General features: G+C 36.2%; 1 protein-coding gene across 1 annotated transcript in view; it reads left to right on the top strand.

Moving 5' to 3' along the window:
• The window catches only part of LOC122793780 (claudin-16-like), a 153,534-nt gene that overhangs the window by 33,990 nt on the left and 104,873 nt on the right, over positions 1 to 14,671 (top strand). Inside the window, exon 2 of the mRNA XM_044061970.1 lies at positions 4,887 to 4,989. Coding sequence (XP_043917905.1) covers positions 4,887 to 4,989 — 103 coding nt within the window. The remainder of the gene's footprint in view (positions 1 to 4,886; positions 4,990 to 14,671) is intronic.

Raw genomic sequence — 14,671 nt, forward strand, 5'->3', positions numbered from 1 at the left:
TATAACCCCCGCCGTCATCTTCGTACAACTGATAAACACCTTCTGGATATCTGCAAACCTACTAAAATATTGGAAAGTCCCTTTATAAATACTTGGAACACTCTTGTTATCAACATAAGAAGCATCCTCCATAAGTACCAGTTTAAACAAGAATTAAACACCATCTACAAAAGGCCTGGACTTGTCCATGTCAATCTGCTACATGATATATTTTTCTCTCCTTACTTATGGTACTTCCTGTCCTCCTCAGAATACCTCCCTTCCTCTATACATTTCTATATTTCCCATTATTCTACTTTATTTCTTTCTCTATCTAAAGACACTAATTCAATGTCTCTTTGACTAATTGGTGAAAGTGCATTTTACTTGTGGTATTCTGTAGTGATACTACTTTTACTGCGTTAAATGATTTACTAATCTGTATATTATAGTAGAGTTATCCTCTGTATTTCTTGTTGTAAACTGATCAATTGTATCTTTTGTTTTACTTGTAAATAATTATAAATGTACTTGGAGCTTTTCTCCTCAGGTATTCACTGAAAAGGTGCTCTTGGCTCAGTTGGACCAACCCGGTTAACAAATATCAATAAATAAATACATAAAATAATAAATAAATATCTTCAAGATTCTAAAAGTCATGCTACTATTGCACTCTTTCCTTATCAGACCCATCACTGAACACAATCTCCCCTTTGGTATGTGCAAATTGAAACATTTTGATCAGTTGGAAAGGCATCAAAGATTTCTAACTAGTAAAATTAAAGGCCATAAATCATTCAACTATCCCAACAGATTAGCATGGCTCACCTTATACTTAGTAGCTTATTGGCTGATCTGAGCTGACCTGTGTATCCCTTTTTGAGCTATGAACAATCTAGTCCTATATGAGAACATGAGAAGTTTTCAATAGTGATTTGACTGATATGCAACAGTACAAAGGAGATTGCTTAAAGTGGCTTTCAGTGATCACTGGCTTTTCACTTTTTTCACAATCTATAGCATATGGAAGTTAGGGTAGTGTGGTGGGTGCTTCATACAAAAAAATAGCTTATTCTATTGTTCCCTGAAAGTGGCTTTAAGGGATATATATTTTTTATTTTTTGAACTGTTGTCCCTCTGATTAATGTTGCTTGATTTATAATCATGAATCTTCTAATTTGACCTCCCGTTTCTTTGCAAAACTAGTTGCTCTACAGACAGTCACACCAGGGACATGCTGGAAGAATACATTCTGAACTCATCATATTCCCAGCCTATGGAATAAGTTACCATTGCAAGTCAAACAAAGTACTACCTTGGTTACCATTAATGCTAGTCTTGATGACTAGCTTGATATAGACTAATTTACACCAGGGTTATCTTGGCCATGCTCAATTTGGGCAGTAAGTATTATTAAGTGCTTGAAAAGGATGGCAAGAACTTTTAAGCGTGTCTACTTCAAGGTGCATATGACTTTCATAGCATGTTCCTATGTTCCTAAAATCCCAGCCAACAGCAGGATCACCCAAGAAGACTCCTAGTAAAATTGAAAACCTTCTGTGACATCAGCTGTGGGGAGTACAAAGAGTCAGTGGGTTGGCCCCCTCTCTGATGCATTATCTCCAGGATGTACACAAATGTGTGGTCATCAGCAGAAGACACAGGGAAGACAATGCCAACTTTATTGTTCAAATCATCCATTGAAGATTCAGCAAGAGAGTCTATGTGCTTCTTCTTGCGTATAGCCTTCCTGTGCACCTGAAGAAAAGGAGAGTCTGAAGAAGAGGAAGACTTTCTGTTAGAGGCTGAAATGTCTTGAGGGATCCACACTGTGGGGTCTAAGACTCAAAAAATAAAAAAAGAAAAAGCTATGCCTCTAGCAATAGACAATACTGGCATCACAGCTGGTTATGACCTAGGGGACCACAACAATGGTGTCTGCTGAATTTGAATTAAGACAGGCAGAAGCCACTCCATGGCATAGAAGGAGAAGCCCTGAATAAGTTAAAGGTGACTAAAATTCTAATAGCAACTTGGACATTTGTAAAAGCATGCAGAGAGAGGAGGATAGAGAGTGACTGCTGCTTGCTCTCCCTGGAAGAAAGGTCCTTACCATGTATAAGTGCACTGTGAGCCAAGGGAAACCCTTGGAAGGCAGCTGTAGCAGAGCTTGGAAGAGCAAACCCAGGGAATGGAAGTGCTTGCCGGGGAGAGGGTAGGTGCCCTCGCAGGACTAGCAAGGTAGGCCCACTGTCTATCACCTGACCCTTGCCATAAGCAGCTGAGCTAATGTGGTATTCCCAGGTAGGCCTGAATGGGATAGGGCTCTCACCTTCCTGGGAATCAATGGCTTCTGCAATTGCAGAATGAATGTGCTGATTGGCTGCAGTTAGAAGAGCCATCTGGCTCATTTGTGTGGTGATAAAAAAAGCATTGAAACAGGCACCAGTGACTGTGCTGGTCCAATTCTTGAACAGTGAGTCTGAGGTCTCAGGTGTCAGTGATGAAAAGATAAGGACTAAAGGCTTGAGCATTACAACTGAAACAGAGCTTTAACATTGATAGCATCCAGACTGGATATGATGTCAAAGTTGACAATGGTAGAGCTGAAGCTGTCAATGCTGAAATCAGTGTTATAGCTTAGCAAAAGACACTGGTTAGTGAATCAACAGTGATGACAGCAGTGTATGATGTCCTTTTTGAGGATGCTTTCAAAATTATGGGGGCTGACAAGGAAAGCCTTATGTCCTGGGTTTGGGAGTGTAGTAGCAGTTGGCAGTTTTTCCTGTACTGAAAATATAGAAGGGGAAGGGGTACCAGAAAACCTCTGCTGAGCTCAAAAGAAAGCCTCTTGAAACTTATCACAGCTGAAATCAAAAAAACACTGGAGTAGACTCAGTACTGAAGCCCTTGGCAACAATAACTTAGAATCCAGTATAATGTAACCTCTTTATCAGGTACCAAATCAGCCACAACAGAAAGCACTGCAGATTTACACTTTACTGTGAAAGGAGATACAGACTTCTCAATGATCTTTTTAGGAAACATTTTAACTGCAGGTGCCATGCTTTTAGAAACTATCTTAAAATACTACTGAGATGGGTAGTATCTTTGACACATGCAGCAACTGGAATGCCCAGAAAGATACCTTACTAAAAGGATACAAGGCCTAAACAACCTGTCTTACATGGACTGACTCAAAGTCCTGTCACTATACTCAGTATCCTATATACTGTTAAGAGGTGACCTGTGTCTGGCAGACAAGGCATCCACCGCATGTCAAACGGTATCAAAGCACTCATTCTAGGGATCTAAACCTCTTCTGCAACATCAACAAAATGTTTTGGAGGGACATGTATATCTAGCAGAGGACATCTCTGCTCTGTAACAGTCTCCCCTTTTACATAAAATGAAGTCCATCCCTGTCCATATTCAATCACAACTTGGATCTATGAACAGGAAACATAAAATGTACCCCAGAACTGCCACTACTGTACTACTAATGAGCAGAGGCAGCTCCTAAATGCTTTATCTGATGACTAAATTGAGTTTCTGGTACGTAAAGTCATGGAATATATTGAGTCTGTGGTATGTAAAGTCTTGTAGAATTGTCCGATTTTAGATTTTTTTCCAGTTATCAAGGACAAAGGCCAGATACTTACTTGAGCTATCAGTTCTTGTCTTCTATGCCCTGTACAACTTTGGTTTCACTAAAGGAGATATTGAGACTAAATGAGGGCTGCTGGCGATTTTCAGGTTATGCTTGGAACCATCAGAGAGGCTGCCTTTTGCCTGCCTGACTACCTTCCCTGATTCAGCTATATGGTTTGAAGAATTCCTTCAGGGGGTCTCTAAAATGATATCTTTTTAGAGAGTCTACCTGGACTAAAGCAGAGCACACCATCCATTTTTAGATTTCTTTATTTAGTGCTAATGACTTCCTGGGTTTGTAATTTTAAGAAACGCTGCTTTTAAAATTTTGTTTACTGTGGTATATATGTATTTGTACAATGTCTAGGAAATAAACATTTAAATACCTCAAGCAAGTAAATAATAGTTATTCATAAATAGTTAAATAAGAGCTGCCTTTCATGGTCAAAACTATAAATTCAGTGGTTTGGTCTCTTGGTGACAAGTAAATAAAAAAACTATGATTTCAAAAGTGTATTATTCCACAAAGCCATTCAGACCTAAGACTTGAATGTGACTTCAGATACATATTGTTAGAATTCTGACTGGATTCATTACCTTTTATCTAGCTGGCTAGCTCACTTTTTTTTTTCTTAAAATCCGTATGTCCACATAATCTTTTAATCAATATTCTGTATGTCATGTTTCAACTGATCATATATTTCAAATCTCACTGCTTATTTTATACAGTGTTATTACATAGCATATATTCCAATGAACCATGTATTTTTAATGATTAGTTTCCCAATTTGCCTTACCTTTGGGATGACCATTGTGCATTTCACCCATACTAAGGATGGAATGCAACTGACACCGTCAGATATCAAGTTTGGCATCATAAAATACAAATTCAGGGTCAGACTTTAAAGTAAAGCATGTTTTCCTGTTAAAATGTTTAAGTTAAATTAAAGCACTTTTGTGTGTAACAAGTAGCAAAAAGACATATCATAACAATTGCTTTAAACCAGTAGCAAAAATGTTGCTGGGGGATAGTATAATGGTTAAGGTGTTTACCTTATAGACAAAATCTAAAGGGTTTGAGTCTCACATTTAAGAGAAAGTGGCTAGGCGTAAAATGGCTCATAAAGGCAGCTAGCCTACTATTTATATATGAACCTATGAATAATTTTACAGTCCTGTTTTTTCCTACAGCATTAGTTGGAAACACTAGCCATGCCATTAAGACACTAATTGATTGTTAATGGATCTTGTTGCAGGTTAGCCAGAAGTGCAGGGGACTGTGGTGGGAGTGTGTAACCAATGCTGAACACGGCATAAGGACATGTGATCAGTTTGACTCCATTCTTGCTGAGCACCCATGTAAGTTTCTTTTTTCTCAATTGTTTTTATTGAAAATTTTAACAACAAAACATTAATACATGATAACAGAAATATTATAAAACAAATATACATACTTAAAAGAACAATAGTAAACAACTAAATAACTATTTATGATTGTGTTTACTATAAATCAAAGCTTTTTAAACAGAAAAAGAAACATAAGAGTAGTTGTTAGTTAATTATTAAAGTCTGTTTATCCAGCAGTTCTTTGAATTTCAACCATATGTTATATAAGGAGGTGATTCTAGATGTTCTTGCCTTGATCATGATTAAAAAGAGACTGTAAGAGAGAATTCATATTATCCCAATATGTTTTAAATTTTATACAGTCATAAAACATATACTGCCAGTCATCTTTAACATTTAGTTTACATCTCCAGCATCCTATGTTTTTATTATAGATCAATTCAACTTTATGTGGTGTGATAAAGGTTCTATGTAAGAACTTCAAGAGAATATCCTCCACTTTAGTGATGAAGTAGTTTGTTTTGAAGATTGGAGCATTAGTTTTTTATCATCTTTATGACATCCCCACTCTGGGCCAGTAATCAAGGAGCCTGAATCCTCACCACTGACACTGGAGAGGGGCGTTCACTTGGAATACAAATGGATACACTCAGTAATTCCAGATGCAGACTTCTCTGCATCAAGCACAATTTCCCTTAAGAGCACACAGGGAATAAACTGACCTGGGGTCTGGGTTTCTCTATCTGTCTCCCTCCAGGTCCCTACTAAGACTCCACACTGGTACAGCTAGAGTTAAGTCATCAGCCAAGTGCCCAAACCAAGCCCTTCACCATTGTCTCTGTGAAACCAGTGCATTGTGCCCCTGCATCAAGTAGCTGACACACACACACACACACACACACACACACACACACACACACACACGCGTGCACACACACACACATGCACACACACACACACACACACACACACACACACACACACACACACACACACACACACACTTTGAAGTTTGATTTGCACACACACACACACACACACACACACACACACACACACACACACACACACACACACACACAGGAAAGTCTGGCACAGGTTTACTAGCTATGCCATCTTCTACCCAGGCTATAAGGTAGCTATTACTGCCACCAGGCACTACAAAGCCATCTACCTAAGGGTCTTGCAAGGGTACCCAATTATGCTGAGTTGAAATTAATATTAATACAAATGGTAATGCTGACCAAACAGCAAGGCATTAGGAGTGGCCAGAGTTATCACCAAATAAATATGTACAAATATTCTCAAGACTTAAATATTTTTCTAGAAGGACCCGCCATAATTAAAAGTTTAAATATATTTAATAATAAATAATAAAAGAACATAAAATACTAAATATCTATTTACAGTAAACAGCAGAGTTTTAGTCACAGGAAATATTGAAAATAGCACAGCTGGAAAGAGTGACCCACTTACAGAAAACAGCATTTAACTATTCTCACTATATTTTCCTGGCTGATCTAGAGAATTACTGTTCCTATTTACTCAATAGAGCAAGGCAAGATGACGTGGGTGAGTGGCCCTTGTTGTCAGATCCAAGACAGAATACAGAATACTGAGAGCAATCTCCGACTATCTAAATATTACTTCTGGCTTGCAGAATGACATCACACAGATCTGGTCTGCTGAATCTGTTTCCCACACTACCCTCATCACTAGAAGCTGCCAGGGTTTTAGCACCTACATGTCAATAATACACACAAAAGAGCACTGCTCAGATCTGGTGCAGCTGCTGGAAGTCATAAAAAACATTTTAACACTTGTACTCCTCCTACTAATCCAGGCTTCTTGTAGACATTGCATCTCTGACTTCATTCAAAACTGTGAGATAACATCTTTATGGCCTAGGCCCAGTAATTTTTAATTTCTTACTATTTTCAAAGTTTGGTGCAGATGGATTGTGAGTAACCTCTTCTCTTCCAGTATCCTCTGTTAAAACATATACATTGAATTCAGTTACAATAATACACATGCATCTCTTTTCTTTCCAGCAGGACACAGTATCGATACATTTTAACACAAGAAAATTTACAAATACATTTTTAAACACAAGCATCTGTACAAATCAATTTGATACACAAATGACATATAATTTTTTACTAAATTCCAGCTAGCTGTGCTGGCATATCTTACACATCCAGTGCTCTACTTCTCCTGGCATGGCTGCAGTACTTCCTATCATCACAATCTTCACTTGGGGATTTATGATTAACAAGTCTAAAATAAACCCAATAGCTTTCTCTGTGACATACTGTTTATTTCTTAAGCACCCTTATATATTTTAGAGAGAAGTCCCTTTCCAATTATATTCTGGTACATTAGAATAATGATGACATCATTGAATGTGGGGAAAGAATTTCTAACTACTGGTTGCATTAGATTAATCTTATGTTCAACTAAATGTCTACAATTTTGAATTTCTAACCACATCTGCTTTACTAAAACTTATTAATGATATGGTCAACATTTTGTAACTTTCAATTGTCTAGTAATTGATACCAGTATAATATTTTTTTGTCTTTAAATGTAGTTGTTGTTAAATTAAATGCATTAATACTATTTTGAGTATAGGCAATTGGAAATACAAAGTAAATACATGCTTTATATTCAGGGTTCCTGAAAATGAAATTTTTAAAGGAGGTTATTATCGTATTAATATAATGAGAGTTAACTGGCTTGTTTTTGTTTTCTATAAAATAATCTTTTTACTAAATGATGCAATTTGTTAGGAGCTATTTTACTGTGATATGATTTTCTTAAATTATTGGATTTACACCAAATATCTCCCTGAATATTTTCCCATTTGACATTATAATTGCTATTTAACCAATAAATTTTTGTCTTAACAATTGAGGATAAGGAATATAATTCTAAATCTGCTAGACCAATATCACCTGATGTCCAGTCTCTACTCTAATGGTTTGAAGCCAATCTAGCTTGTTAAGAAACCATAAAAATCCCAGTAACAAAGAATTATACTCATTTTATATATTTTGGGGGGTGGGAGGGATAAAGATTGTATTATATATAGAATTTCAGGAAGGGTACTCATTTTAATTAAGGAGAGTCTCTATTCTTTAGCCATGTATGTTTCTCAAATGAATGATTCTGAGATTTTAACCAGTTTTCAATGAGGTTAGAATACATGTAAGTGCTTGTTGGTTCTAGGCCCTGCTCATTTTTGTAGGGATAACAGAGTCTGTGTATAGTAGTGGCTTATTATAGTTACAAGTAACTCCATGATATTTACTGTTGTTATAAATATTAACCCTGCAACTACATCAAATGCAGAGTGGTTTTAGTAAAGGCATTTATCTACATGACACATAATATCTGGAGAGATGTATAACTGAGTTTATTTGTTATCTTTTCAGGTTCATAAAACATATTAGTAACAATTTGTTTTTTTCCAAGAGTGACCCAGGTGTTTTGGTTTAAAATTTACTTGTTCAGAGTTACATGGACTGGGGGCTGTGGGAATCAAGCTCAGGTTAGGAGTAGTTGATTTGCAGCATGTTGCCTTAGCCCACCCAAGTTTTATTGTTAGCTAATGGCAATACTAGCTGTATGATCATTGCATCTTATTATCAAAGAAATTGAATAAATATTGTTCCTTGCTTGTTACTTTTGCATGTTTTCACCAGAATCACCTTCTGGTTATAAGCTGTCAAGACCATGCACTTCATTGACGTAACCTTTCTCAATACGAGATGCAGGTCACTTTCTGCCCAAATGTCTATACAGCTGAATGAGACCACTAACATTGAGTAAGCTTGAACTGAAGGTAGAGGGAGGAAGCAGTAAGTCATGTAGCTCTTGTGTAATAAAGGAAAACAGTTCTGTAGTGTTTCTCTCATTAATGCCAAGATCTATAAGTCCAGAATAAGAGGGCGTTTGTGGTTGGAAGGTAATTACAAGAATGAATAGGAACATAAAAGTGCATGTTAGATAAGCAAAAGTAGAATAAGATATATGAAAGATGGCATAAATCAAGACAGATGTAAAATCTTTTGCTAAAATAGAAAGTATTTTCTCAAAAAATAAAATCTGTCAATGAAAAGAAAGCAAAGAATGTGAATGGACCTTGGGGACTGAGACAAACATAGGAGGAAACTGTAAGAGAACAAGGAACAATTTAATTCAGTGATTCAGCAAATATTACAATAGTTTTTAATGCTAGGAAGGTCTAAAGGCTGTGGTTCTGTGTTAACATCATGCTCCAATTTCCTTGGCTATGGTCCAGATAAAACTGAATCAACCAGCAATCTAAATTCTAAATGATCTGAACAGAATGAGTGGGAGTTGGTAGCCAATGTCAGCCAATGCTGACTCAGCCATCATGGGTGGGAGGCAGGTAGTTTTCTACTATAGGCATGTTGCAGTGCTGCACTCACTGAAGAGTAAATGCCAGAATACAGATCATGGGCCAGGAAAGTACTTTTGGCTCTGCCAAGCTGCATCTGACCAGTAGTAGCCTTCATAGAGCATATTCAAGAATGTGCTTGCTCACAGGGCAGCTATATCAAAACTTTGAATCTGCAGCTCTACATATTAGCCTCTGTAGTTCTGTTTAGGGCTGGAAAATGGAAAATCCATTATGGGATGCTAGGATAAAAGCTATGCCTTGACCAGCTCTTGCTTCTGTGATAGAAAATGAATGGTTACTGTCATCTCAGACCCTAGATAGTCAACAGGCAGAGGGATGGAAAACAAAATCTTAAGAATCCTCTGATGAATTTATCATTCCCCAAGTTGCCAATAATTCATTCAGCAACTACTAGCAGGCCATCTAGAATTGGCCCTTTATAAGGAAAATGCCACAGCTGGTTACAGAATTAGAGTTTGATTTAATTCAACTAGACTGGATTCAAGTTATCTAATAGAACTGTTTATTGGTGTTACTTAATACCTTCACTTATATTCAGTCAGTTCTAAAAGACAGGTTGTTTCCCAATTATCAGCAAATGGCTAAAGTCCAATCAAGCTTATATAATTTCAAGGGATTTCAGGGCAGTTCTGAGACCATGGGATTTTACTTGGGCAGAACGAAAACTGAAGCATTTGATGCCCTTAAGGGGTCATTTGCATATATCCCATGGGCCTCTATCACAGGGAAAACTCTATCTTGAGTGGGTTTTTATTGCAGTTTTTACTCAATGGTTTGTCTGTGTGACCTTTTTTTTTTATATATGTATATGCCTGTGTGTGTGTATATATATATATATATATCTATCTATCTATATATATATATATATATATATATATATATATATATATATATATATATATATCTATCTATCTATCTATCTATATCTATCTATCTATATATATATATATATATATATATATATATATATATATATATATATATATAAAATAGGGTACCTGTCAAATCTTTGAACGCTCAAACGTTCGAAATTTTGAGTGCTCGAAGATAGACTTTCAATGGCACCGTATGGTGCAGATAGGGAGGATTCCCCTTTTCTGCACTGAAGTGCGGTCTCAGAGTAGGGGGGGTGGGGGGTGCAGGGGGGCTTGGCCCCCTGCCTACACTGTTAAAGTGTTTTTTTTTTTGTTTTTTATGTTCGAACATCCAAATGTCAAACATTTGGTCTCAACCATGTAATGTTCGACATTTTGGATGTTCGAACATTTAACATAGACCCTATATATATATATATATATATATATATATATATATATATATATACATATACATATATATATAGAGAGAGAGAGATCTCAAGAAACAAAGTACCAAACTCACCACAGCACTAAGCATAAATGAAATACTTTAATAAAATGAAATAAAACAGTACAAAAATGTGAAATGAGTGATTTTGGGTAAAACCCTTCTTCAGATCTAATAATCAAAAAGTTTAAAATTGCTTAAAAACTGTTTCACAGCCATTTGCATGAAGGATGTCAATAAGTCGGAACATTCATTAAACACAGTATTGGTCAGGCTAAAGAGTCCATGACCAATTAAAATAGCTTCTTGATCATATGCAATACCACACCTATTAGTCAGAATGGAGCATCCAGTAACCAAACGGTGGCATACAGAAACTCAGAACTCATTGGTGTTTCACAAAGACATAAACCAATCAAGAGACAGAGCATACTACGTGTTCATTTGACATGGATTGCATATTCAATAGATGTAACAGCTAATCAAAATTAACATCACGATCAAAGGACGTGTTCTACCAGGCAGTGTGAAATGCATCATACATCTAAATGCTAATCATACCCACACAGCCCCCTCTTTAATAGCAAAAACTTAACCAAACCATATAGAACATTCTACATATATTATAAACCACTCCATTCAACATTACAGGGGTCCATAGTGAAATTGAACATATCAAAAAACAATCATTGAAAAAACATGCTCAACCTTTAACACAAAATCAAAATGTATTGTTAAGACTAAATAATGAAAAAACATACAAAGACCGTAAATTAAGTAGCAAATCCCAAGAAAAACGGTCCAGGCGCCAAGCAAGGATGGTAGTCCAATGGAGCTTACACACTTGAAAAAGCCCTGCAATTGAGTCAGGGTGAAAGCACTTGTGATATTTAACTTTTAATAAAGCTCCATTGGACTACCATCCTTGCTTGGCACCTGGACCGTTTTTCTTAGTATTGTTAAGACTCACAGGTTAGGTCGATCAATATCAAAACAGCTGCAAACATATAAATACTATAATGATAAATATTGCCACTATAGCTAATTACCAATGAGAAATCTCTACTGAAGCTACTTGTGCTCCTATTGGCTGCAAAGTACCATTCCTTCAATCACTTGCCATCTCTCAACATCATTGCCTTATGAATGTAGATGGCAATGTAAACACATTAGTCAGAGCCTATGGATCATTAACCACATCATTAATCATAAAATAATACTTTAATATCAGTCTCAAGTGTATTCATGTGTATAATATACACCAACTTACTTGTTGGTTCCAAATGAGATCTACATGCATATGATTGTAGTGAATATAAACAATGTAGCTTACTGCCAATAAGGTGTATCAGTTGAATTTTCTTACACTCCTATTGGCTGAAGGAAAAGCATTTACCCAGCCACATGCTGTCTTTAAACAATGGTTACCCCATAGACCTAAAAAATATCATACATGAAACGATCGATCCCTCAAAACCATAAAATATTCCATGAGCATACCAACGTGCCTGCCACATATTAAATGTATCCATATTCCCATCAGGGGCTATTATGCTGGCAACCAATACACATCAAACACAAATTGACAGTCAGTTCTGCACTTTAAAGGAACTACAGGATTAGGACTAAATGGTACTTTAAGTGAGGACACATACCACATACTCCCATTAGGGAAAAGAGACACATTCATTACTTTTAACAAAAGACATTACTGTGACAGGCTACCAGTGAGATCTAAATTTTAAATTTTAAAAGCACTGTAAAATGGGCAGATATTTAAATCAAAGAGCATTTTGGATGAAAAAAAAGTTCCTCATGTTAACATCAAAGTAAAAACATTAATTGCATTTCCCATCCAAACTTGAGTCATCACTGGGGAAAACAAAACAACCATACATCTATTGCTGAACTGATTAGAATGTATCCATTAATTAAAACTCTGTAATGCCTCCTTGTAGACACAATTATCAAGTGAAGTGTCAGATAGTGTGAAAGAACAAAAACTAATATCAGATAAGTGATTTGCAAATGATATATTTCACCAAATAAAATGGAACCAAGATCAAGAGCTCCAAAACAGAGTCTAGCTGTGACAGTTCACACAACAAATTAGAAGGCATGTGATGCATCAGGATAAACCTGATTATATTATAGAGGCCATAACATCTCAACCAATAATACATTAAGAATGAATAGGTAGGGTTGAATTCCTTCTATCGGATAAGGTGAAAAACACATCAAAATGGTAATTCAAGAATTCCAAAACACTATGGATGGAGTCTGTGTTTCTTCAAGGGTGGCTTGAGTGGAAGGCAAGCATTCAAACCTGGAAAAACAATGGCTCATAAGTTTCTTATCCAATTAATTTCAGCTAACACAGTTTCTATCACAATGTCCTTACCTCAAGGATTCTTATGTATGATTTGCAGAACCAAGAACAGAAAACTATCAAGAGTCATTTTCTGAGACATGCTTCATTAAGGGACTCTTTATATCTTTCAAGCAGATATCGCTGATGTGTTTGGACATTTTTTCTTTCAATTTCCTGTTAGTTTTGCCAACATAAAAACCATGACATTGTTGACATTGCGCAAGATAAACTACATTCCTTGAAGTGCAATCAGCATATAACTTCGGATAATACCTTCTGTTAGTAAGACAATGTGTAAAACCTTGTGATCTAGAAATATATTTGGAGGATGTATAGTTCCTATAGGGAAAGGCTCCAGTCCTGTTCAAGTGGGTATAGTTGTGTGACAATGATCCTTTACATAACATTTGCGTTAAGTTTTTGTTGTTCTTGAAGGAAAAGGCTGGAGCATCACCCACTACTGCTCTTATCTTCTCATTGCTTAGCAACATTTTCCAGTTGTCTCTTATGGTAGTACATACATATTGAATGTCACTAGAGTATTTAAGAATGACCCTTGTGTGTGAAACATTAGATGAATAATTATTGTTGTTTTCAGATCGAAGAACATGGTCATTCATATAGAAAAAGAATGGTTTCTCCACGTTTCTTTCTTTGCTTCTTGGTCTCATTCATCTGAGATATAATGACTTTCTTTCTATAGCCCCTTGAAATAGACTGTTGTCCAAGTAATAAATTTGGTTTCTCAAAGTCCTTCTCCCTGGTATTCAATCTGGAATTTCTCAGCATCTGACCCTTGAGAATATTATTTTAAATATGTCTTGGATGCACACTGTTGTGCATTAATAGATTATTCCTTTTACAATCTTTATTGAAAATGGCCATATTGAGCACTCTTTCATCAAGTTCTAGAAGGACATCTAGGAACTCTATTCTACTATCTGAATATTACATAGTAAATCTCAAGAAGCTCATAGTTGTTTCAAGGTATACAATAACATTCTTCAGCATCTCCATCATATCTTCCCATATGATGAAATCATCATCCAGAAAATGTTTGTAATACTTTATATGTGGAAGTTATACTTTATTATTTATTCCACGTTTATGCACCCAGTGCACCAGGACCATATTGGCATAACTGTTTGCACAGGGGGTGCCATGGCCACCTCCTATTTCTGCCAGTATATCTTCTTCTAATATATATAAAAATATTATTCTCCAGCACAATACTTAGAAGCATGCATTGTAGGTCAATTTTCTCCTTAGTATACCCTTCTTTATCACTTAGAAAATGTCCAATGGCCTGGATGCCATAATCATTGGATATCATTGTAAATAGGCTATTGATATCCATGGCTACCATAAGACAAAACTGCAGATCTATATATGTCAGCACACATGATGATAGGGAATGTAAAAAGTCTTGAGTATCCTTTAAGACCATAGGTGCCAATGCAAGTACATTTTTTAACTCCCTCTCTCTCTCTCTCTCTCTATATATATATATATATATATATGTGGAGAGATATGAAGAAAGGTTTTACCCAAAAGCACTCATCTCATGTTTT

The sequence above is a fragment of the Protopterus annectens genome, chromosome 2.part0, assembly GCF_019279795.1.
Source record: "Protopterus annectens isolate FY-2018-M chromosome 2.part0, PAN1.0, whole genome shotgun sequence".
NCBI classification, from domain to species: domain Eukaryota; kingdom Metazoa; phylum Chordata; order Ceratodontiformes; family Protopteridae; genus Protopterus; species Protopterus annectens.